This window comes from Aquila chrysaetos, chromosome 1 (genome assembly GCF_900496995.4).
Source record: "Aquila chrysaetos chrysaetos chromosome 1, bAquChr1.4, whole genome shotgun sequence".
In the NCBI taxonomy this organism is placed as follows: domain Eukaryota; kingdom Metazoa; phylum Chordata; class Aves; order Accipitriformes; family Accipitridae; genus Aquila; species Aquila chrysaetos.
The window spans coordinates 56,475,719-56,501,440 of record NC_044004.1 but is presented as its reverse complement, the minus strand read 5'-3'; the positions used below and the strand labels follow the sequence as shown (position 1 = coordinate 56,501,440).

At 37.0% G+C, this 25,722-nt stretch overlaps 1 protein-coding gene across 3 annotated transcripts in view; it reads left to right on the top strand.

The window, feature by feature from the left end:
* SLC39A8 (solute carrier family 39 member 8) overlaps positions 1–21,085 on the top strand; it is a 49,103-nt gene extending 28,018 nt beyond the window's left edge. For 2 of the 3 annotated variants that reach the window (XM_041123709.1, XM_030014783.2), the window contains exons 2-8: positions 2,115–2,283; positions 7,964–8,133; positions 8,671–8,793; positions 9,966–10,133; positions 16,193–16,400; positions 16,961–17,145; positions 19,821–21,085. In XM_041123709.1, coding sequence (XP_040979643.1) covers positions 2,115–2,283; positions 7,964–8,133; positions 8,671–8,793; positions 9,966–10,133; positions 16,193–16,400; positions 16,961–17,145; positions 19,821–19,967 — 1,170 coding nt within the window. In that variant the 3' untranslated portion in view covers positions 19,968–21,085. Of the gene's footprint in view, positions 1–2,114; positions 2,284–7,963; positions 8,134–8,670; positions 8,794–9,965; positions 10,134–16,192; positions 16,401–16,960; positions 17,146–18,401; positions 18,570–19,820 lie in introns of all 3 variants that reach the window. The other variant, XR_003923444.2, reaches the window with a different exon arrangement.
* Positions 21,086–25,722: the final 4,637 nt, after the last annotated feature.

Genomic DNA, 25,722 nt, shown 5'->3' with positions numbered 1-25,722 from the left:
CAAGTCTCAAGTTTACTAATGCATGCTGTGTCTGATTTATTTTCTCTCCATAATCTGTTTTTCTACCTACAACATGGTTTGGATTTTTGTGAACTAATATTAATACTAATATATTAGTATTTTAAAATACTAGTAATCCATTCTTTATTTCTAGGAACGAGATAGTTAAAGATGATTTCTCTTAGAGATAGTTACGTTATGAGTTCTCAGCTCCTGCTGGCTAGTTTTTCTAAGGGCTTTTCACTGCAGACTTCCAGAAATGGCTCTACGAGCCAGTAATACAAGAAGCACCATATAGGAACTATTCCTATAGACCACAACTATCCTCTCTTTGTTTAGCACTGGGCACATTAGCCATGTATTTTGCATTATTCCATAATGCAGAGTTAACGGTAAAATGTTTAGACACATGACCAGTTTAGAAAGCTCCAGAGGTTCATGTATTGGGCTGTTAAAGACTGTATTTTCAGTGATGATTTCTCTCTGCACTACTTCCGTTGAGTTTAAATGGAACAACATGTTTTAAAACAGAAAAAACATTTTCTGTTATCTAGCTATATTTATTTTGTATGTGATACTTTGACATTAGCATTGACATTGAAAGATGAAAGTATATGCACATCACTTTTATATATTTGAGTCCTTAACGTCTCATGGCCTTAAAAAATGTATACTTGTGTTTAAGTTCAAGGATGTACTTGAGTGCTCTTCTAGACTGGGTCACTAAAGAGGAAGGACAGAAACATCCTGGATGTAGTTTAGCTGAAGTCACTTGAATAGGCCTGCATGTTCTCTTCCTCCAAGCTAAATCAGAGATAGTCACATTCAAATGATGTGTGCATGCCTTTCACCTTTTGGGCAGTATTAGAAAAATATTTATTAACGGAAGTGGAAGTAGCTCTGTTGAAGTAAATGACTTGCAGTTGCTTTGGCTTATCTCTAGAAAGTATTTGCTTTATAAATAATAATCTTGAATTATTGGAGGAATGCTGTGGAATCCGAAGGCTAGCGAAACTGAAAAGAGCAGGGAACGACCATTTCTTTTTATTTTGCTAAGGCTTCCAGTGCTCTATGTTTACAACCACACTGAGATTTGCTACAGGGGCATTTATGCTCTAACTTGTTGTCTCACATGGAAGGAAAAACGTTTGACTTTTTTTTTGTCTTGAGACTCAACCTTGGTATGTGTTTGTTGTACAGCAATAAGCCAAATCACTTTTGTTTACACCCAAAAAAGAACACACTTTCCTTATTGGTCATTGTAGGAAATAATGAATGTGAATAAACGGAGAGTTAGATGAAAGACTTCAGCAGTACAGAACTGTTCGTATAAAAATATCCAATTTTTCTGTAGATTTCAAGATATTTCATGGTTTGTCTTGTATCTTTTTGGTTGAAAATAATGAACAGAGCAACAAGCCCTGCCACTGGCCTGGTTTAGCACTGCTAAGTACATTTATCCTTGACCCATTAGATACTGTTATGTCCTGAGCTGAAAGCAAAGTGAAGATCCCAAGTAAGAGTTTATCTCATTGGAGTATGGGATGGTTTTACAAAACAATGTTTACTGTTAACAATTATTGCTATAAAATGAATGAAAAATTTTGAGTGCTGCTAACGTTCAGACCATTTTGAAACAGCTAATTTGGGGAGATAAATAAGAAGCATTGTTGTAAAGTAGAAGCGGTCACTTACATGAATAAGAAGTCACTGAATTACCAATCATTTGTCACTGAGATTTTAACTGTATCTAGTCTGCTCTTAAATTTTCATTATTTTGTAGTTACATGAGCTTTTAATTACTTTGAAGCTATTTTTCTAAATATATTGTAAAGTTTAACTGTCCTGGTTCATGGGGCATAAGATTTGCAAATGTCTATTTAGAACATGTTTCATTGATTTGTGATTTTATCTTACTTAAAATACTTTGAATCACTTCTGCGTCACATTAAGCAATCACAGTGTTTTCATCCACAGCATACAAACACTGTGTACACTTCCTTGAAAATGCGTTACAGTATTTTTATGTTGTAATTCTTGGATTTCTCAGCATATGACTTATTTTTTGGTTTTGCAATAATGTATTAAGTTGGCAAAATCTCTTTTTGTTCCAGTGCTTGACCGGTGAGGAAATTTTTTCTTTGCATGGGATACCCAACAACAGTCACATATCAAATTCAAGCTTCTCTACAATATGTCCTGCTGTTTTGCAACAGCTAATTTTTCACCCGTGTGATCATCGGGAGAACTTTGTGGATACGTCTAAACCACATTCTTTACAAGGTTAGTTAATATTAATTGCATTAATACTGCGGCTGGAGTGGGGTTTTCTTAGGGGAGTGGTAAGCATTTATCTATACATTAACAGGAGTGTCTTGTTTAGGAGGATATAGTTGTAAAGTGGGAACATAACATTAAAATGCTGTTTCAGGTCAGCGGACTATCTAAACAAATATCCTATCTCTTGACAGTTACCTATTCAAAATGTTTTAGAGAAAGGTGAAAGAACCAAGTAGCTAGTTATGGAATAAGTTGCCCATTAAAGGAAGAGTCTTTCTGACCCATTTTATTTGGATAAATGATTTGTGCCTTGAAGCATAAGGACTCGCTGATAGCTGGTTAATAGGAGAGAAGATGGGAGTACAGAAGAGAAGTTTGTACAGATGATTTGCAGTGGGAAATCAGACTTAGTGGGATGTGCATGTATCAAGGCAACTCAAGGTAAAATTATTTACTGCATTCGAGTGGAGTTATTTGCAGGGGGAAGTCATGACATCAGGGGAGCCAGTGACTGTTTTACTGAGGAAAAATACTCATATTCTTTCCAAACCTCAATTCCGGCTTTCATGTCATCATCTGTGCTGCCCCTTCTACGTGGAACATCATCACGTGGCTGAGTCGCCTTAATCTTCCTTCCTCCTACTTTTCTCGCTATTATTTCTGTATTTATTGTGACAGAACTCTACAGTGCAGTAAAAAATGTAGGAGAGGGAAGATTCAGCTGGCTAATGAAGTCACTTGTTGCACTAATAAGTATCAAATGTGGAATGGTCTATTTGTTTGACTCAGTATTCCAAATAAATTTATTGTTCCAAGGGAGTCAGCTGAATTAAAGTTAAAAGTTAGGATGTTGGATGAGCAGGTGCCTAATGACAGTATTTATGAGCAGAGATACAGCAGTGTTTTTCATAACTTTTGAAATTTTAGTATTAATAACATTCTGATTAATATAAGTGATGATATTTATTAAGAATTACAGATCATTCCTAAAATGTAGCTGTGTCAGTGAATAATTAGAATTATATTTGATTAATCACTGAAACCATGGCATGAATTTACCATGGTTGTTCTAGATTGCTTATACCATATAAGGGCACATATCGTCAAGAAGTCCATAATATCTGCACTGGAGGGTAGGACCTGTCTTTCTCTTTTTTTTGTTTGGGGGCTGTTTAAGTAGGTTGTACATGGAAAGCTTGGCCTATAGTTAACCTCCCGAGCTATTTAGACCATCCCTCTTGTTTTTCTTTTATCCTTCCAGCTCAGAAGCAATGTCCAGTAGCCAGATAAGCAAGACAGCCTTCTCCCTGCCCCTCCCTTGGCTGCAGCACAAGAAATCTGCGAGGCCCGTGGTTAGGGTATTTTAAAACCACAAGTGTATGAGGCTGTGACACATGGTGGTACCTATTTTGAAAGGAGATTCACAGAAAGGCCCGGTGCCAAATGCAGATGTTGATTTATGCACACCCCCACCCCATCCCAAAATGAATCTGTATTGTAGCAGCATTGAGACCAGGTGATTTCAATTACTACCCATGAAGCAAAATCCTCTGTGCATGTTTCCAGCTGCACTAAATGTGAATTTTCTGCCCAAAGTCTCCCACACACTTAACAATATTCTGTCTTCCAAAATATGAACGGGCAAGACGTACAGAAGAAATTAGAACAGTAAGCTTTATGGGACAGCTACTTGCAATAAAAAAAAAAGTGCTGCCGAAGCACAGTAGAAGTTAAAAGGCAGCATATAGCATGTCTTCTTCCTTGGGGTTTGCATAACTCCTGTCTAACCTAGCTGACCTGAGGCGCACACTCATGTCCTTCCTTTTCTTGCTTCTCTGAAAGATAATAGGAAGGTGTATAGAGCTGCATGAAGTAGCTGGAAATGCCCGGTGGCATTCCTTTTGTCCAAGGCAAACAGGTTCTGTGTTCTCTGCTTGGCTTCTTCAGAAAGGTATTCATACCCTTATTTCCTCTTCATCCTAGGAAGGGGCAAAGGAAGACCCTGAGCCTGCCTCTGGAAGGTTACTTGCATTCCTGCCATTTTATTTTTTGGATTTCTTGTGGCTTTGGATATCTTGGCTGTCTCTTTGTTGGGGCCACAGTTCTAGAGACAGAAAGAATAATTGGCAAGAAGTTGAAAAAGCTGACCGTGTCACCAGTGTCAGGGGGAGCGAGTGTGCATCCTGAGTAGAATGCTCTGCTCTGATACGTAAAGTCAGACTAGCCAGCTTTCTGAGATGCCTGGACTCATGAAAAGCTTAGTGTGGATGGAGTCCTAGTGAATAAAACCAATTTTGAGACAGCAGTGCATACATGATATTGTGAAATGTGGTCCATAATGCAGGAACTTTGGCAACATTGATTGTCTTGGAATTTTATCACTCCCACCCCCACCGCAATTTGTGGTATTTTTCTTGAAGTACCAGTTCCTGTAATTGCGTAATTATGGGGTGATTTTTTTTTTTTTTTTTTTTCCAATTACACTTCAGGTCTTTCTGAACTCAAAGGAAAGCTTGCCACAAGGCCCAGAAGCACCTTCCTGGAGAGCACATAAGAAAGATCTTAGATTTATTTTATTCCTTTAAAAATTTCATTAGTTTAAACTAGTCCCCATACTACTGAGGTTCATTGCAGGATCTGTGGAATGCCTAGGGTGGATAATACTTAATTTATTCTTTCACTGTCTGAGGTTATTTAATAGCTTATTTTAATTCTTCCTTATTCTTCCACTTTGGGTGAGTAAATCAGAAACAAAATATCAATATGTAAAATTCCAAGTTCTTTGGGCCATCCAGATCTAGGACATAATTTTAAAAGTAAAATCACATCTGTCTTCTGGCACCCCTAATCCCTGGTAAATCAGGAAGAATAAAGGCTTTTCCTTTTACTTTTTTTTTTTTTTTTTTTTGTGACAAAAGGGGATACATACAAGTGGATTAGAATATGTCCCTACTTGTGAGCACAGGTCCTTTAGTACGTTAGGAGACATCTCCCATTGCATTAAGCGTACAAAATGGTGACAGTTGTATCATTCATAACATGTACTTCAAGTGAATTGTCCCAGTATGTTTTGCTGTTCTGAACAAAGAGTACCAGCATGAAAGTTAGACCATTTGTTAATGAAGCATATAGTATTGTGAGAACTTCTCTCACAATTTGGCAATAACCTAATTTTTCTGTGTGTCCTGGTTTCAGCTGGGATAGAGTTAATTGTCTTCCTAGTAGCTGGTACAGTGCTATGTTTTTGAGTTAGGTATGAGAAGAATGTTGATAACACACTGATGTTTTCAGTTGTTGCTAAGTAGTGTTTAGACTAGGTCAAGGATTTCTCAGCTTCTCATGCCCAGCCAGCAAGAAGGCTGGAGGGACACAAGAAGTTGGCACGGGACACAGCCAGGGCAGCTGACCCAAAGTGGCCAAAGGGGTATTCCATAACATGTGACGTCACATCTAGTATATAAACTGGGGGGGGGGGGGGTCGCCACTCAGGGACTAATTGGGCATCAATCGGTGGGGTGGTTGCACTGTGCATCATTTATATATTCCAATCCTTTTATTATTGCTGTTGTCATTTTATTAGTGTTATCATTATTAGTTTCTTCTTTTCTGTTCTATTAAACTGTTCTTATCTCAACCCAGGAGTTTTACTTCTTTTCCCGATTTTCTCTCCCATCCCACCGCGGGGGCGGGGAGTGAGTGAGCAGCTGTGTGGTGCTTAGTTACTGGCTGGGGTTAAACCATGACACTGTGCTTGGTTTTAAGGTCCATAATCCTATTATTTTTGTCATCCACTGATCTACACACACAACTTGTAAATTTATCCTCTTTGTCTTTTGTTGTAAAAAGTAATTAGCACTGGCTTTTTATTTATTTCTTTTTTTTAAACTTGTTCTAATTTCATGTGTCTGATGAAGTAATTTGGGCAAGTACACTAAATGCTTCATATCTGATAAATGGGTTTTTTATTTTGTTAACTCAGTTTAAAATGTACGTTTTGCACAGAATAATGTGTAGTTGTCATCCATATACTAAACTGAAAGAGGCTCATGCTTCTATAGTAATCCCAAAGTGTAAACAGTGGTTTGTGACTCATGATGGCATTGGAAGCCCATTTGTTTATTATAGATTTGATTCCAAAAAGATATTTACAAGCTGAATTGTCATGTATTTTAATGGAAATTAATCTCCTGTGTAGCTTAGTGAATCTACCCCGATCTAGTTGTGTGTTTTTCCCTCTCTGTCTCTCTCAAAAATGGCAAATGAATGTTGTAATTGGCATTGATTTACCTTCTGCAAATGCTTTAAATGTTTCTAATGCTTTCTGTTCTTGACATAATGTAAAATTCATTACATCTAAAAATTGTGACACTGTGCTAACAAAGTAGAGCCATCCCAGCTGCAGGTGAGGAATCTGGTTTAGTGTGTTTGCTGATTGGGTTGCAGGAAAAGTTAGGCTGCAGATTGTAATCTGATCTGTTAGTTTCTGCTATGCACAAAGGAATTTATGGTAACTGCTCTACATACATATTGTAAAGCTTATAATGATGCAACTTGCTGGATTATACCACACTGTTCTCATATAGCCAACATTGTGTTGGCTTTTATTATTCGTGTTTTAGTTTTATAGACAAACCCACTGTCTATGTGGTAACTTTGTGGTTCTGTGACATCACTTGAGGCAGTGTTGTACACCTCCTCAGTGCAACCTTTAAAGCTTTTTTCTCTGTGCTCACAGGGACTTGAGATGTCACTGGGAAAAACAGTAGTCATGCATAGAGGCACAACTTTGTGTTGCTTATGAACAACAGCAACCACCCCCCCACCCCCAACCTATAATTCAGACTCCAGAATAATTATGGTATGGCTTTGTACAAGTCCTGGTGTCTGAACTCTAAAAATCTGAGACTATGCTTATGATGAAGGAAGCCAAGTTATGGTGAACGCTGGTGCATTTGACACTTCTTAGGAAAGGTTTTCCCCATTGTGTGTCTAAATCACATGTTCATCTTTTTGAACCTAGAACCTCTTTTTTAATATGGTTTCATTTCTCTATTATAATTGTTTCTACTATGAGCTATCTGCCACCTCACCTGTTTGATAAGCGATGGGCAGTGATTTCAGCCAGCAGAACTACTTTGAATTAGAGGAGAAGGAGGACTGTTAGGAACAGAAAGTTACCACCTCAGGATGATTTGAAGGAGTCATCCTTTATCAGGAAGGATTTGTGAATCAGTACAGCCCAGATAGCAGACTTTCTATCTTGGAGTTCCTTTGGAGAAAATGACAATTGGATCTAACCCTGGACTAGTAAGAAGTTTTGTCTTATGTCCATGCTATAGCTACTTTGACTGTTGGCCTAAGCCTGAATTTTTATTCTTCACTGGCTGTAGAGAGACCTGATTTATACTAGCAGCAGCAGATAGGCTATCCCAGATCTTACACTAGCACAGTTTCATTTTTTAATATGGTAGTCCCAGACAATGTTTCCAGATATTTACTTTCTGCAGGTATGCATCTTAAGTATCTATGCATTCTAAGATTTTTGTGTTTGTGAAATATAATTTCAACCAGGGAGCCACTCTTTTTCCCAATTCCATGCCAATTTAGCTGTTAGAAAAATCATGAACAGCCCGAAGTGGGTGTTATACTAAAATATTTTATTTTTCTGCTTGTTTATCCACAGTTTGGGGATTTGGGTTCCTGGCTGTGACTATCATTAACTTGGCATCACTTCTGGGACTGATTTTAACTCCTCTCTTAAGGAAGTCGTATTTCCCCAAGGTTTTAACCTACTTTGTGGGCTTGGCCATTGGTACTCTCTTTTCTAATGCAATTTTCCAGCTCATTCCAGAGGTAAGCAAGGGGAATCATTATTTGGTTTGCATATTAGTTTCTAAACTGTATTAATTTTAGAAGCATGCTGCAGTGGGTTTCTGTGTGTGGGCTGCAGTCTCCAAAGAGTTGTGGGTGGGCCTCAGTGCCATTAGCTACCATCTCTTTCTGGCTGGGTGAGCAGAGCCATCAAGATCTGTGTGTAGTTGTGCCACGGGAAAGATCAAGGGTTATTCTGCTTCTAGACAGAGAAATGCATTGGATAAAATTCTAGTGAACTTTAATGGGCTACAGGTTAGACCTTCCTCTTCTTGCACTTTACTGCTACGTTCTGTATGTAAAGTTCTACTGAATTCAGAGACGGTTAACGTTCAATCCAAGTTAAAAAAATCTAAAAAGATCAGGATCTTTCATAATTTCAGCCTCATGGAAACTCATGGTCAGTAGAAAGACAGTCTGTATTTTAGAGGAGTATCTGTGTGTGTGTGGCGTTTGTTTTTTCTGGAAACGTACTAACATTACAGACTAATTTGCATTGTTTTTTTTCTTCACTGTTAGGCATTTGGGTTTGACCCAAAAGTAGACAACTATATTGAGAAAGCAGTTGCTGTGTTTGGTGGATTCTATATTCTCTTCTTTGTGGAAAGGATTCTTAAAGTGATATTGAAGATCTATAACCAGGTAATGAAATGTATCACTAACTGAACAAGCCTTGCCTTGAAGTACCTGTTATATTTTATGAGATACTTGATAGTTTAATAAAATGTGGGGTTTTTTTTCCATTTTATCTGAGGAATTCAGCCTTACCGCATGTTCTGATATATCTGTTTAAAATCCATATGGATAGGGGAAGCAATCTCACTTTTTTGAGGGAGTTACAAGCAGAACTGGGAATAGAATCCAGATGTGAGTGTGGTCTGCTGTCACTGGTGTACGCTCTAGTTGCTCTCAACGGCTAAGTTGTTGCCGTGCTAGATAAATGCATCAGAAAAAAGTGGAAATATGTAAGAGCTGGAGAGAATGGAGTCTGCCCCTGGAGCTCCTCTTTGGGCAGGAGAAGTCAATGTAACATATATACCTTACTAGTAATCTGTAAAGTGTAACTGTGCTGACAGTGCCTGAATCTCACCGTCAGTAACTTCAGCTCTGTGTTTCCCTGTGCTCTGGTACACAGACCTGCTTTAGTGACACTGCAGTTATCCCTATTGCACAGGGCTCTGCTTTCTACCCCTATGTCAGAGTACTTGTTTTCTGTGTACTCACAATAGTGAAGCTGTATTTGTCTCAGAGAAGGGCCTCTCAAAATTTCTGGTCCTCTCTGCTCACGTCTTGTGAAGGAAGCTGTTCTGTCTTCCTACTCTTACCTTATTTAAGGTCCACCCTCCTAAACTGTTGCTGATATTGAAGATTATGAAGATCATCTGTCCCTCATTTGTAATAACTGCACCAAAGAAATAAATAGAAAAAATGAATTTGTCGCCCTTTATTTTTGGGAACAGTTGACAAAGGCTAATAAACTCTATTGACAAGCAGCCACGAATAACTAGTAATCGTTGATCACTTATGGTCAGGTGTTCAGCTTAGGAGGTTCTATATAAAGGTATAAAAATGAAAAATCCTCACATGTATTCTGATTAGCTAAAAGTAAGAGATAAGTTAGGAACTTAGATATGTTTGGAGTTTAAATAAACTTTTAAATGTTTACTGCTGCCCATTTAAACATTTACTTGGTGTTGAAAGCAAGGCAGCATGAGTATGATGCCCTCACCATTTCTTTTTTGGTCTCTATTTTCTTATGTTTCTTATTTTGCTTTTGTTTTAATTAGCTACCTACTTATTTATTTGTCACCTAGACTGGCCATATTGACTCTGAAAATGGCGAGCAGAATTGTTCTCTGGATAAGACTAACCCACCCAAACCACTATCATCCAGCAATGGAGGGACGTGTTATGCAAATTCAGCTGTCATAGAGAGCAATGGAAATCTTGGTTTTGACAGCATCAGTGTGGTCTCAGCACAGGTATGAAAATTTTATCTATTTACTTATTTTATCCCTGCCAATTATATAAGTATATCTGAGGGGAGAGTTAATATGAATTTTTATTACTTTCGTCAAGTTTTTGTAGACTTACAGCTTATAACTTGCTTGAGTCCTACAAAAAAGTGGGTTTTGGGGGCAAGCTTACAAAAGCTGAATGATGCATTTGGTTTGTAGCCAACAAAAGAGCTAATTAATATCAGTGTCAGGATGGGTAGGACAGAGATATATATTTAATCAGATAATTCAGTTAATTTTGATTTTGTTGTTGTTATTGTTTTGCATAAAGAGTGATAGTGTGTTTTAGTGTTGCATGATCCATATTGTGTTCCTGACTACGTAAAGCTGTAAGTGTGAGAACCTGATTCCTCTGAATTAACGATTAATGAGGAAAACTAAATACAGTAACTTTCATGCAATATATTGTGAGCACTGCTTGTGCTAGTCCAGTATATTTGGATCCTGTGGGAATTATGGAGGTAATATGTTGAGACAGAAGCGGTTCCTCCTGGTTTAAGTATTATTTTCTTTCAGATTTGTTCTCTATGTTTCTCTGTATTTGTTTTCATACTACAAATATGACTTCCTTCTGTCTGAGAAGAAAATGGAAGCACGAAGAGAAAGGTGGTGTGCTGCTTTACTCTTTTCCCTGTACAGGGAGGAGCAGTACTGTCCCTTATTTTAAAAAATAAAAACACATAGAAACAATTCCTTGATGGCTAAGGCACATTTTTTTCATAGTAAAGATTTCTGTTTTGCCACCCATGTTCTTTAGCCAGTAAGTTATTTGTGGGGAGTAGTGAAGAGCAGGAGAGGAAGCCAGAGGCAGGCCCTAATAGCCAGGAGAGAATCTTAGAGTTCTGCATTGACCCTGCAGGCTCACGGGGCATTTGATACTTTAAAGTACCAGAATTGTACTTGTCCTTACTGTAGAAGTGTCATGAAGTGTGGTGGATACTGGGCATTTTAAAAACCAGGAGAAACATGCTTAGTAATTAAAATTGCATGGGCACCAAGAGGGAATTAGTATTATGAGCGTCCGTAAACTGTATTTTGTAGATTTATAAAACAAACAAAAGAACCCTCCGCTCTGTGGGGAGACAGTCATCTCCAGTGGTATGGGTGTTGTTTTTCTGCCCTGTTTACCAGAAGTTTTATCTGGACCTATTCCATTATTACGCTTTGGCTAGCCATCTGCTTATGCATAACGTAAACATAACAAAATCATACCATATATTAGAATAATAATAAAATGTAACTGTATAGCATTTATTTCTAGCAACTAGTTTAGATGCAGTGCTTGTGATCATAAAGTATTGTAGGTCACCCCAAGATGCACTGTGGAATATTCATAAATCTCCTTTTACATGCAGTCTTGATTTTAAGAACTTAAAATTTCACAAAGGTTCTTCTCCTCTACTTATTGTTTTATGAAAATTCATGCTTTCCATTCTTTCTTCCTCTCCATTTCTCCGAAATGAGGAAGAGAATATGTTGTATTAAAACCTTCTGAAAGTAACAGGGTAAAATTCACTCTGGAGCCAAGGCTGGCTGCAAGGAAATCCCCAGTGGCAGATAGCCCGCGGCTGATACTGGAGGTAGCAACAAAAAAGCCATCGTTACTCTTTTCCTCCTCCAGGCAGGTTCAAAGGGGCCAGGCAGCCTTCAGAGTCATTTAGGGGCAGGGGAGGGCCAATGTGGCCGAGGGGTTTTGGGGCAGCTAGTGTAGTGCCATGAGGGTAGGTATGCATTCAACTTTACAGGCATCTGGTATTTATGAAGGAACCATTTGGCATAAGCCAACATATATCTAACAGAATTTTAATGTGTCCTTGTAATCTAAAGCTTATTAGAGAGGGCAAACACAGTGTAGCCAGAAATCATCATGTAAGCTTTAAGGAGGGAGTTTGAAGTCCGATTGTGCCAAAGTGTGGTAGCTGTTTTCAGCCATGGGGATCTCTCTTAATGCCAGAACAGACTGACTGCCAGAGTAAATCTAAATGTTTAATTAGTCACATACTTTCAGATTTCACTTGCAGCAGTAATTGCAAGCTTGGAAACCTCTTTTGTGCTTACCCAAAATTTGTATCTACTCTGCATTAAAATTACACAGCTTGACAACAGTAACTTTGAAGAAAAGTTGTTTTAGAGACAAATTGCTGAAATGTCTGTATCCTGGAGGGCACAATGTTAGAGTTGTATAACAAAACTTTATGGTGGCCTTTATTTATGCCCTGGAGGACTGTCAGGATTCCTTCCTGGTCCTGCGGGCACTTCAGAGGACACAAAAGAACACGTCTGGTTCATGTCTGAGGGAGTCAGAGATGCATTAGAAATAGCAATAGTAATCTGATGAGATATCATAGGATAAAATAAGTGAGTCTCTATAATTTCTTAAGTTTGGGAACAAAGGAGAGGCCATTACTTTTAAAGAAAAAAATTGTGTTCAGAAGAGTAAAAATACCAAGGATGTCTTTGGTTTACCATAAACTGTGGAGATACGAATAATACAGAACTACACTAATAATTAATAAAAGTCTGACCTGATAGTCCAGCTGGATATTACAGAGCTCCTCAGCTGGCACCTCTTCTGTGATGTCTGCTGAACTACCATGACAAAGTGGTAACAGTCCAGCAGAGACAGACGTTGTTAATTTTTTGCCTTGGAATCCAATATATTTGTAGGGTAAATTTGTCAGTAGTCTGCCTTATCTTAAACATTAAGAATATGTATTAGTCATTCATCTACTTCTATCGGACACACAATCTAGTAGAGTTCAGAATGTAAACCCAGACAAGCAATGTCATTGTACTTTGTATAATTTACAGAAGAAGTCAAGACATTATCTAAAATAGATTACACGCAAGAATTATGATACTTCAAAGCTACACAGTAAACAGCAGATAGCCATATATATACTACAGAAGCCTCTCAGAAACCGATTCCTAGTTTCTAAACTACAGTTGTCTCTGCATTTTGAAAGATTGGATCAAGAAAGTAATTTTTAGAAGTAAATCAACACTGTTCTCCTAAATTAATTGCAATTAAAAAAAGAGTACATAGGTAAAACAGCCCAAACCTCAGCACATTTCTAGAGTCAGTTCCATTCTTGATGAGTTCAACAGCTAATTCTTAATAGCATCTTCTTACTCCAATGTTCCTTTTCTTCATACACACATAGAAAGTTCAGCACATATACTTGTAAATTATTTATTTCAATGAAAAAGCCCTTCAGATCAGATTTTTATGTTTGTTATACACATGCAATGCTTTGGACTGTCATTGGAATTCTCAGCCATGCAACCGGTACCATAAAATGGGTCCTTCACTTAGCTCTGTGGCCAAGCCAGTTATGCCCCTACAGCCCTCAGAGAACTGTAGGCACACACATGGTTCCCAAATAAATTGGATATTAGGAAAAATTTCTTTACTGAGAGGGTTGTCAGACATTGGAACAGGCTGCCCAGGGAAGTGGTTGAGTCACCATCCCTGGAGGTATTAAAAAAGCATGTAGACGTGGTACTCCATAACATGGTTTAGTGCGCATGGATGATGGTTAGACTCGATGATCTTGAGGTCTTTTCCAACCTAAATGATTCTATGATTCTTCTTTTCCAACCTAAATGATTCTATGATTCTATAAAACAAATGTGCTTTGACGGGAACAAGCATAAACAAGTATGTACAAGTGACATTTTTGCACATTTGTATTATTTGCTCACTGCTTTCATTGCTCTTTTAGGATTTTCATCCTAATAACCTCTTTTCATAAAACCATTTATTTTATGAGATGCTTGGCATTTGATGTGTGAATTTTTTGGTAATAGAAAGTTTTTACAGAACAAAAACCACCACCACCTCTCTTTCTCATGTATAATAGAAGTTGCTAATATACCTTTTCAAGATTAATATTGTTGCTTTATCAGAAAATACTTGCTGGGGTTTTTGTGGTTTTTGTGTGTGTGGTTTCCAAAAGAGCAATGTTCTTTTGAAGTAGAATTATTCAAAATGGAAATCTGTGCATTGTCTCAAACTCCCTTTCCTCAGTGAAGCTAGAAACATGCCCAAGATAGATGTGCTTTTGGCAGAAATCAGGATGATCTACAAAACAATCCCTCCATCAGTTCTTAGGCAGCCTGAAGGATGGTCACAGGGGAACAGAAAAAAACACAGAGGAGCAGAACTTTAGCTCAGGGAGCTGGATATATAGGTGGAAGAGCTTCACTAATTGTATTTGAATTTTCTCATAATCATGTTTCTTTTTACTTCCAGTTAGCTAATATATGTATTTTATGTGGCTTGCTTTGTAATATTTCTTTCAAAAGTGAAGTTCAAGTTGCCTTTGTGGATTAAGAGAGAGGTCTATTGCTCGTAAATGATCCTATCTCAAACAGAATTAGCACAGGTACAAATTAACCATCCCCAAAATATGATTGGCATTGCTTGTGTGTTAGATGAAATGTTGAGAGGAAAGCCTCCAAAAACCGAAGGCAAGCACGTAGTACAAGTCTAAAACCTATGCATTTGAGTCAGCAGGGAAACTCCCGATTTTTGGATACCATTGCTCATTTTCACATCAAAAAGGTATTTTTTTCAGAGTATCCTATGCACTGAATAGGAGCTGTATGTATGCTTTAATGGCAGTTGTGGCATTACTCAACCAAGGCTGTACTAGCTATGAGTTCCAAGTAGTGCAGTAGGCATCTGACACGGAAATCCCTGATCTGAACTTCTGTCCTGTCCTAAGGCGCTCCTACATACAAGGATGTAGTATGTCAGATAAGAGTCTGGTAAGCAAATCATGAGACAGACCTTACTGCTCTGTCTTTAAAGATTTTGTAAGAATTTATTAATCATTATATTTCCATGAAGTTCAAAATTCGGTTGCCTGGTAGCATTTGCATTTGATATGGCAAAACTAAAACAATTTGCAATGTTCTTTTTAATAACTAAGGAAAATTTCTTGGAACAGTCTGTGTCCTTTTCGTAAGGAGGAAGAGGTGTTCCTCTTTACCTTGCTCCTACAAGAGAAGGAGAGGTGTATAAATACGTCTGTGGGCACACAGGAGTATATATTACTGCTTATGTATTCCAGGAAGTAAGCACTAGTTAATGCCTTATATGCAAATCCTTTGTGTGTGTGTGTGTGTGAAATATGATCCAAATATTGTATAACTGCAGTATATGTGTGTACAGAAATTTATCAGAATGGATCATCAGGAATTTTTTAGTGGAGGTTAGTTTGTGCTCCCAGCTAAAATGGCAGTTCCTTTTATCTGCTTCAAGTTTTTCATTATTTCATGGCACTGCATGTATAAATTACTTCCATTTCTGGGAGGAATTATTGAGATCCCTGGTGTGTATGTGCATTGCAGTTTTATATTAGCCTGTTGTTTTCATGCTCTGAGCCTTCAACTCACACAGTCAGAATTACCCCCTGCTGTTTTTATTAAACATTCACTTTGTAGAAACTAATTTGAATAGCTCGGCTTGACTATCATTGCCCAAAATTAGAAATAAAGTTTATGGAGTATCTGGATGTGTGTCTATATTCACATGTACCTGGCTGTTACTGTGGTGGCTAAGTGTGTCTCTGAGAGCATGATGTACTGGCAGTATTTAGCTGGTCCAGATGTGTTTTTGGTAGGAAATAAGAGATGCTGTCAGTCACTGTGATCATATCCTTCTGACTGTACATGCTTAATAGAGGTGGCTGAGTTGTCTGTGAGGAGCCTTGGCACTCTCTTAATCTGACAGAGACTCCAGAGAGATGGTCTGAATTGCTTTCTGCCTCAGCTGAAGGGCATTCAGATAAAGCTTCGTAGTCAGAAGGGTGATTAGGCCCTGTGTGTTAACTTGTTGAAAAGAAAACATTTGCTGCTGCTATGTGTGCCTTTTGCTTCTTGGACCAAGCATTTTGGTCTCCATATGCAGTAGTTCTTTATTTTATACTTGGCATTCATTTAAAGATGAAGTGTGATTCATTGGCTTCTTTATTCAGTGTTTTATGTAATTGCTTTATTATGTTATTTTTTTCCAGGAAGAAGCCACCCAAGGCAGCTTATGCAAGTGTCTTAATGGGCGCCCACTGGCAAAGATTGGGACCATTGCTTGGATGGTAACACTGAGTGATGCCGTACACAATTTCATAGATGGTTTGGCTATTGGTGCTTCTTTCACTTTGTCTCTGCTTCAAGGGCTTAGTACCTCCATAGCCATCTTGTGTGAAGAGTTTCCTCATGAACTGGGTAAGGAACTTCATTCAACATGTTGTTTACTGTGGAAATCACTGTTGTAAGAGGTTGTGCTGGCCAAAAGTTGGCATAGATTGAAAGAAAGTTTAGACAAATTAATGGAAAAAATACTAATAAAAAACTTCCCAAGCACCAAAATACACATCTAGCACAGGAAGTTCCCAAGTGCAGCTGGGTGGAAGCTGGGAATGTGTATTAGAGAGGTATTAATTGCCCTGTTCATGTATGCTACATACACTGTTGTATTAATTTCTTTTCTTTTTTTTTTTTTTTTAAATCATTATAGGTAGTTCTGTGTGCCTGTCCTCCTTAGCTCTATTGTGCATCACCTACTTGCTATAGACTATTTCAGTTACCTTAGTATTGAAGGGAAATCCTCATCATTTACTTGAATGAAGAAAAACAGCAGGGGGTTATAATTTGTATACAAAACATGTCTTTTCTTCAGCCTTCCTTTGAAATCAGAAAATAATCACAATATCGTTTTCTGAAAATGGTTTTCCTTTTTTTTTTCTATTTTTTTTTTTCTTTTTATCTTCTTTCTTTTCTTTTAGGGGATTTTGTCATCTTGCTTAATGCAGGAATGAGTACTCGGCAGGCTCTGTTTTTCAACTTTATGTCTGCATGTTCCTGTTACGTTGGGATGGCTTTTGGTATATTAGTAGGCAACAACTTTGCTCCTAACATCATCTTTGCTGTAGCCGGTGGAATGTTCCTGTACATCTCTCTGGCAGATATGGTGAGATATAATTTCATTTTCAGAAATTTATTTTTCTGCAAGAAAACAAAGACTTCACTAAGTCTCTCCAGTAGAATTTAGTATTTTGTCCCTCTCATGCCAATGTCATCTCCTTATTATTATTTTTAGATGTTAAATCATCAGTTATACCCTTAATGGAGGTGCACAAATAGTTATGCTTATTCATGAAATGTGAAAGCCTTTCACTTCACAAATAGGGCTGATCAGATTATTGCTGAAAAGGAGTTTTAGAGACAAGCTTTTCTTGAATTTGGGCTGGTTTCATCAAAGAGTAAAAAGTGTTTAAATACTTTGTTTCAGCATTTTAAAGTAGCAAAGTATTTAATTATTTTTAAAAGCTTCATTTGTCTATTTAAACCACATTTTGAAAGAAAAGCAAAAAAAAGGTAAACACAATGAAACTAAATATTTAGGTTTGAGTTGTGTAACTCAAAGGTGTTGTGTAACCACAGTGATAATTTTGGGGTTGTTTAGGTGAAAAACCTGACTTCATTCTATTCTGGTTTAAATTAAACAGTGCCAACCCCAGTTTCTTGGTTCAGACTAAAAAATTTGCTGAACTCTATTCAAAACAGTCTGTTTATCATTTATTTTTTAAAGTGTGCTAGAAGATAGAAGCCAAAAAAATTGTGCTAAGATCCAGATCAGACATTGGGAAATAAAATCTGGATTCACATGCAGACAGCAATATTCCATAATTTACTCTTATGATGAAGTTTTGTCTCAAAATGAGAGAGATCTGTCAAGAATTTTAAGTTTTATTGTGTTGAATTGAGTGTTGTAAGAACAGATGTATCTGCAAAGGTGTTTACATCTGCCATGTGAGAATCCATTTGAGTGTAGAACTGGAGGAGTAAGGCCTGAATTTGAAAACATTTCAGATCCCAGTTTGGTTCTATATGTATTTATAACTGTCATATAGCGACTATTTCATTAAATACTCTTATAGTTTAGGTAGTAACATAGGATTTAATAAGTAATAATGTTAGAGTTAAATGAACAATATAAATAGTTTATTTTACAAGTTTGCAGTACCTTAATTGCTAATGCTTTTCATTTAGCCTCACTCTTATGTAACGAATAGTAGTGTACTCAACTATGATGTGTAAAACTCATGGCATAAATTTAGAGTGGCTCATCTTAAATTTGTTATTAAATCCATCAAAGTAGGTAACATTCTTTTCTTTGTATCTGTTGTTCTGTTCTCTCTGTTTCTCTCTCCCCTTTCCCCCCAGTCTCTTTCTCTCTCTCTCTAGGTTTTTGGATTGTATCAGTTACCTATCTGAATTTTTCTTCCCCCTGAAAAGTCTGAAATAGGGTATTCAACTGCTCTGTACAGAGATCTGGCTTTCTGCTTTCTGTTATGATTTTCACACACTTCTGGTTTGCTTGTCCAGAAGCAGGTAGGATTAACTAGAATGTCATTCCTTCCTTCCTTTTCCTTTTACTGTTCTTTTTTTCCTCCAGTATTGGCATAGTCCAGCCTCTGCCAGTAGGATCACTGTGTGGTGAGGCTGTGGGTATATGAGAATGTGTGCACAAATGAGCCTTGCTGTATGGCATGAAGCTGATCTGGTTTGTGGTCTTTGCCTCTTGTGCAAGAGGATTACGGAGCTCTGGAATGATTTCTGGGAAGGTTTGGCCACTTCCCACTAACCTTAATCTGTTGTTCAAGAGTTGCATTACCTTCAATGGCTGTTTTTGCCTTGTGAGATCAAAGAAAGATACAGCTTCCGAGTCACCCAACCTGCAGGTTTCTAAACTAACAATGAAATATACAGTCTTCATTGCATTCTGGCCATACTACTCTCAGCACAACAGGAGAAGATTTTAAAGCTTATTTGAGTTATGTTTGTCAAAATCCACTGCAGTAGACTTCATCTGCAGCAAACACATACCCTGAATCATCCCATGCAGAGGACTTTATTGCCAGTGCTCATCTGCCATCACCTCCATTGGCTCTCGGAGGAATTATCTTTGTTTCTGCAGTTAACAGCAGATCAGTCATCCTTTGCTATTATGTTGCTATTAAGATGCATGTTATGGAATGAAGAATCCCTGCGTTGCACTGTAATGTAATATTGCGTGTGTTACCACCAGTTTCACAACGTACGTTCTTCCTTGCTTTACCACTACCTCATCAGCCCACCAGACCTTCTGTTTGTAACAGGTTTCTTATTTCTGAGGGGTTGTCTATGTTTTGAGCTTCACTTCATTTGCTTATTGATAAAGCAGAATAATCCTTATCTTCCATTTCCTGAACAAGGATTTATACTGGTTTATACTAGTATATACTAGTTTATACTACCGAAGGATGAAACACAACACTTACCAATACAAGGGCAGCTATTCCTAGCAACATACGGACCAACAGTTGGACCCTAGGAGACTGCTGGAATCAAAAAGAGGAAATTTGCATGAGAGACAACCAGGTGAAATCACAGTAGAGAGGAACAAAACACCCTTTCCTTTTACCATCCTTGATGAAGTGGTTTTCCAGGGCAATTAGGGTGACATGTTCCTGTGACTGCCTTCACCCTCTGTTAGTTCTAATATTCTGTCCAAAGTAGCAATATGGTACAGTTCTTAATGCGTTAAGTTATGCATGCTACCACGAGATGGCAATACTTACCTAAAAATATCCCTTTTTTCAGTTCCCAGAGATGAATGATATGCTGCGAGAGAAAGTGACAGGAAGAAAGATGGATCTCACATTCTTCCTTATTCAGAATGCTGGTTTACTAACAGGGTTTACTGCTATACTGTTGATTACCTTGTATGCAGGAAATATTCAGCTGTGATAATGCAAGTGAAAATGCAATCAGTACTGAAGACATCAAGTAAATTACAAATGGAAGACACTTGAAATCCATGAAGGGACATTCATTTAATCTACTTGGTTTTGAAACGGTGACAAGTCCCGTCCTGTCCCCCATGCTCCAAATATAGGAAATTCTTCTTTAGGACTTGCAGTCAATCCAAATAGTAGGAGCTGTCAGCTTCTGTACTATGCCAAAGAACCGATATTAGTATTTTTATTTCTACTTAAAATTATGAGACATACCTGAACTGTCAGAGAAAGGATGTTACTTGGCCAGTAGAATTATGCAATACATGCAACTACATGCAACTCAAGACCAAATGAAAGCTGAGGTCTTCAAGGAAGATGCTTATTTAAAAAAAAAAATACTGGAGTCTCATATCCTTTTTTAACTGTGATGAAGGCAAGCAGTTTCAAAACTGGTTAATTTTCATGATTTTTGTTTCAGGATTTGTCTGTGTAACACCCCCCTCCCCCACCAAAAAAAAAAAAAAATCAAATTATTTCAGAGTAGGTACTAATGAAGCTAAGATTTTTAATTACTAATTAACACTGGAAGGAAAGATACCAGTTACTGCTTTTGATCTTTTTTTCTTTATAAGTGCACTAGGGAATTGTTGATTTATTTTGAGAACCACTTTTTTTAATTAGAGGGAACCTGTGTTAAATTTGTGACAATTTGTCAACTCCATAATATTTTAGAAGCATTGAGTATTTTAAAAATGTTCAAGCATTTTGTACTTTATGAAAATAAAAATGTTTTATATTTAAGTTCCACAAATATCCCTTTTAAAAATCAGTATTTTGGGTTAAAATTTTTAAAGATTTATTTTTAGTTTTACAAAGTGGAATTTAGAAAAAACTTGCTAAAGTCAACATTCCAGTAAGCTTTTTTGTAATTTGAATAATTTTCTTGTGTGCAGTTGGGTGAAAGTAAGGGATACTAAAATATACAAACTCTTATCACAGTCTGTTGCATGTGAACTTTCTAAAATCATGCTTATATGTATGAGTTCTTCTGAAATAAACAATTCAGCTACTCTGGTGTTGTAAGATGTGTGCAAGGAAATTAATAAAAAATATATTCCATTTCAGTCACCACTAAGCTTTGAAGGAAGTGTTGTGATTAACTCTAGTAAGTTACTTCTTTTCATTGATTTTTAGGCAAGTTTTACAACTTCAAAGAAGATATTGTTTCTTGACGTATCTCCTGGCAGTAAGAAGGGACAAATTTTAATTTTAATTCACTATTAAAATATATTTTCTATCAGGTAAAGGATTTATTTTAAGATTTTATTTGAATCTCATCTGTAATTACATTAGAAAAAATAACTTCTCTGAGTGTCTGGTTGATAAAAACTTTAAGGCAAACTGCACAGGAGTTGTAAATTATACTTATTTAAAAATATGTTATAAATATTAAAATATGATTATAGTAGTCTATGATATTTGCTGTATGGAAAAAGCATTTATTAGTCACTTTATGCCCTCATAGTTCCTGTGAAGAAGAGTCCAGGCACTCCATGTTCTTTCCTTTAATTCTTTCTTTTGTTGATTCCTTGGATATAAGCTGTTTGTAAATGCTACTCTTGCGTATGACAAGAATGTATTATAGTAACTATGAACGTTCATTGACTTTTAAGATCATTTGACCATTCCTAGTTCATCAGATTACTATAATAATACACCTGCGTGGTACTTTTCACCTTTAAATCCAAACATTTGAAAGGGAGACTTGATTTTTGTTATCTCCCTAAGGAGGAAAAACTGAGACAAACGAGTCTTCTATATGTTGAAATATTGGCCCTGCTGCTCCATCAAGTTTTGCAGCCTGCCTGAAGGTTTGCGTTGTCTTAGTTAAAAGAGCTACAAAACCTGATCTACATAGTTTAAGGATGATTTGGACATGCATAAATTACATTCAGTTATGCTAATGATAGCAGAGGAAACACCTCCTATTTGATATACATAGAGAATCAATTGTGTGTGCTAATTTCTGTATCGCAATCTGTAGTTTTTTAAGAAACCACTGGTTTTACCTGTACACAGGTGAAGAGATTTCATAGAATCATAGAATGGTTTTGGTCGGAAGGGACCTTAAAGATCATCTAGTTCCAACCCCCCTGCCATGAGCAGGGACACCTTCCACTAGACCAGGTCGCTCAAAGCCCCATCCAACCTGGCCTGGAACACTTCCAGGGAGGGGGCATCCATAACCACTCTGGGCAACCTGTAAGAACCACAACATATAACAAGAGACACAGAGTCCCACTCTCCTCTCTACAGTTATGGGAGCTAGTCAGCTGTAGTTGATTCCTTGAGTATGTTGCAACAGCTTCAGGTGTTTGAGCTTCCAGCCTATGTGACAGGTGCAAGAAAGCACAGATACTGTGAGGCCATTTCCAAAAGGATCAAAATTGTTCAGAATTCCTCAATGGAAGTTTGACTAAAGAAAAAGAAGATAGAGAATAATTGTCTCTAGAAGTGCATGTTTTATTTCAGAAATGAGAAATACATATGGAAAAGAGCACTAACCTGGATTATCCTTCTGGAGGCGGTTACTCAGTATAGATTGGTAGGTGCCAGCAAACCATTTGATGTATGCATATGCACCAAATGCATATTGTAGCTCTTGACTTTTATTTTACTATAATATCCTGAAGTTTCTAGGAATGCTGTAGCTGCCTTATCAGCTCTTAAAATACTTGATGCACAAGTTCTCTCTCTAAGATGTGAAAAGAAACTCCTCTCCCTATCTTGCAGTTTAATTCAAAATGTACAGGTGTGGCAAGCTGACAAAGGTTGCTAATATGAAAACTAGACAGAAAGCTGTAAGTCTGCTAGCAGTAGGTATAATGCACCTGTCAAAGATAAGGTTACGTTGTATTTTTAGCTCTTAATCCCTATGACATTTCTTTTGTACCCAATACATTCTTTTATTTTTTATTTTTTTTTTACTTATTACAGTGCTTTTGAAGAATATAATGTATTTACATGTTTTGTAGTCCCTATTATGATCATAACACCTTGTTCTAATTTAAAAAACCCTCCACAATTTCTTCATTTTCTTCCATTTTAAAATTCAGTGCTACAGCATTTAAGGTTTGGGGTAAAAATAGGAGATATTGAATGGCATAGGAAGTGAACTTCAGGGAAGACGTAGTTTGAATTTATGGATAGCATGTAAATTTAGGAGATAATGTAATTCTCAATAATATAGCTATTAAATGCTGCTCTGAATGAAAGCACTATGGAAGATTCATAGATTAGAGAGATGACAGTTCCTGACTCTTAAGGACAAACAACTTCAAGTAAGGATTGTTACTTTCTTCAAGATAGAAGACTAAATCAGAAAAGCAGTGTATAGGCAACTACAGTATCCAAAGAGGGACCTGGATGTCTGTACCACACTCAAAAAGCTGTTCTGTCTTCTGAGTGTGTCATTTGCAGTCTTTGTTTGTATGTGACAAAAGACTTTGGGAGAATCGTTGATGCAGATGACCAATAGCATCTGTAATAGTGACATGTCAGGCTCCATGGTGCAATATTCCACCTGCTCTTTCCTCTTCCACTAGAAATTAAGGATACTGGTGGGTCAGCATGTTTTGGGAGGGGGCTTTTTTGATGTCTCTGTTCTGTAGAAGAAAATAAGGAGAATGTACCGAAAAACACATCAGGAGCACTGTGCTGATTAAGGTGCTCCAAGAAATAATTCTTTATACAGGACACGTGCAAGGAAAGAATATAAAGTAGAATTGATTTGTTAGAAAAATGCTTGTTTTCTTACCAAAGCTGCTTAGTAAAACTCGTGGAGAAGTGCTTCTTTAGACCAAACTCCAGATCAAAGAATTTGGAAAACATTTTCTTTGAACTTTTAATTCCTATTTTGTTTCTCTGAACCACAAACAGGCCTTTTGTATCTGAAAGTCTTACGCAGGTGAGCAAAGCATTTCAGGTATTTTACCCTGTTTAATTCCAATTCAGTACTGGGTTTCTTTATCTTGACTGCCTCCATGGATAGTTGTTAATTTCCTACTGATTACTAGCTATCTTGCTCGGTCTTTTAACTTGCAATCTTAGATTGTGTTAGAGGAAAAAAATGTCAGTATTTTTACTTAATGTTGAAAAAACAACCTACCTTCACTATGATGTACTGCCTTTGTTCCCATGCTTAATTGGATTCTTCTATGAGTTTTGAATATAAAACATTTCTTTTGTGATTGTCACTATAAAATCCAATGCATATTAAATTACTGTGTTGACTTCAGATTGAACTGGTTAGTTCTCATGTACTCATTTCAGATCTAGATCCCAAATTGCCCCATAAAAGGGGGTCTGTGTAAATAGCATAGCATACAGATAAGGAAAGTAAGTAAAAAACATGAAATAGCTATCCAGAAGGTGGCAAGAAACAGAGTTAGGAGTAGAATATGAGCCTTCTGTCTATATTTGTTAGCTATCTTTTAGACCATTTGAGAAGACTGATGACATCACAACAGCTAGTATCATCAGAAACTCTCCTTGATTGTTTATTGCCCTGGCTTAAAAAATATTGGTTACAACCTGTCCATTGTTTTCTGTAGCTTTTGTGTATGTACAGTTGTTAATGACACTGGGAGCAACACATGCACAAATGTCGTTTAGTTTAAAGGAGAAAAAGATGCTATTCTCCAGCAATAAAATCCAGACCTTGCATACATGGAAAAATATAACATTTATGAAAGGCTTTTGCCTGAGATCAAAAACATACTGCTTCTCAGAAACTTCAAAATCTGATCACCTCCATTCTGCTATCTCTGTTTTATCATGGCTTTACCTCATCATTCACAGCCAATATCTCCTAATGGCAGCTACGTATATCCCATTCTGAATTACTGCTTTACCATCTTAGCAAGTGCTGAGGAGGAGCCCATAATGGTTTTGTTGGCTAAGAAAATATAGTTGGACCTACGAAGTTGCTGAAATTAGCCACATGGTGTTTTGTGGATTTGGTCTTTGCAATGCCTGAGTTATTAAAAAGAAAATAATAATAACTAGTAATCCTGTTCAATAAAAGCATTTAGTTATTATACCAGATATTTTTATTATGTAGAACAGTAGTGGTATAGACAATCAAAGACAAGAAGAAAATTTATTTATATGCAGCTAGCCTTAGTCAATTGGAGAGACACCAGCAGTCATCTCTATTTAGGCTGGTTCTTGAGAAGAAAACATGCACAGTAGCATTCCCCTACTGCTAAAGAGTGAGAAAACCAATCTCATCAGAAGAAACATAAAATGAGATGATATGAGTCAAGCATATTTAGTTAGTTAGAGAATACCAAATGGCTTTGATGTCATTGGCCTACAGGATACAGAAACTGCACTAAAATCCACTTCTCCAATTCATGGGTGAAAGCTAATGGAATTTTTGTCTCACAGTAAATACAACAACAAAATAATGTCTAGAGAAAGGTAAACAATTTCCAAATTGTTTCTGTAAGACAAAAAAATTATTGCTATGTCACTGATTTGTGTATTGTTTGTCCTTGCAATGATTTGCACTAAGCTGACTTAATTGTAATGAGAACTTTTTTTAGTTTTTTTATCTTTGAGAGAATCATACTTGTGTGTGATGCTGAGAAGGTTTTGAAATTATTTCTCAGGTTTTCGTATACTGAAATTAATTAGATCTTGTGAAGTTATCACAGAAGTTTTAGTGCCTCTCTTCCTCTCTAATTTTCTATATACTTCTT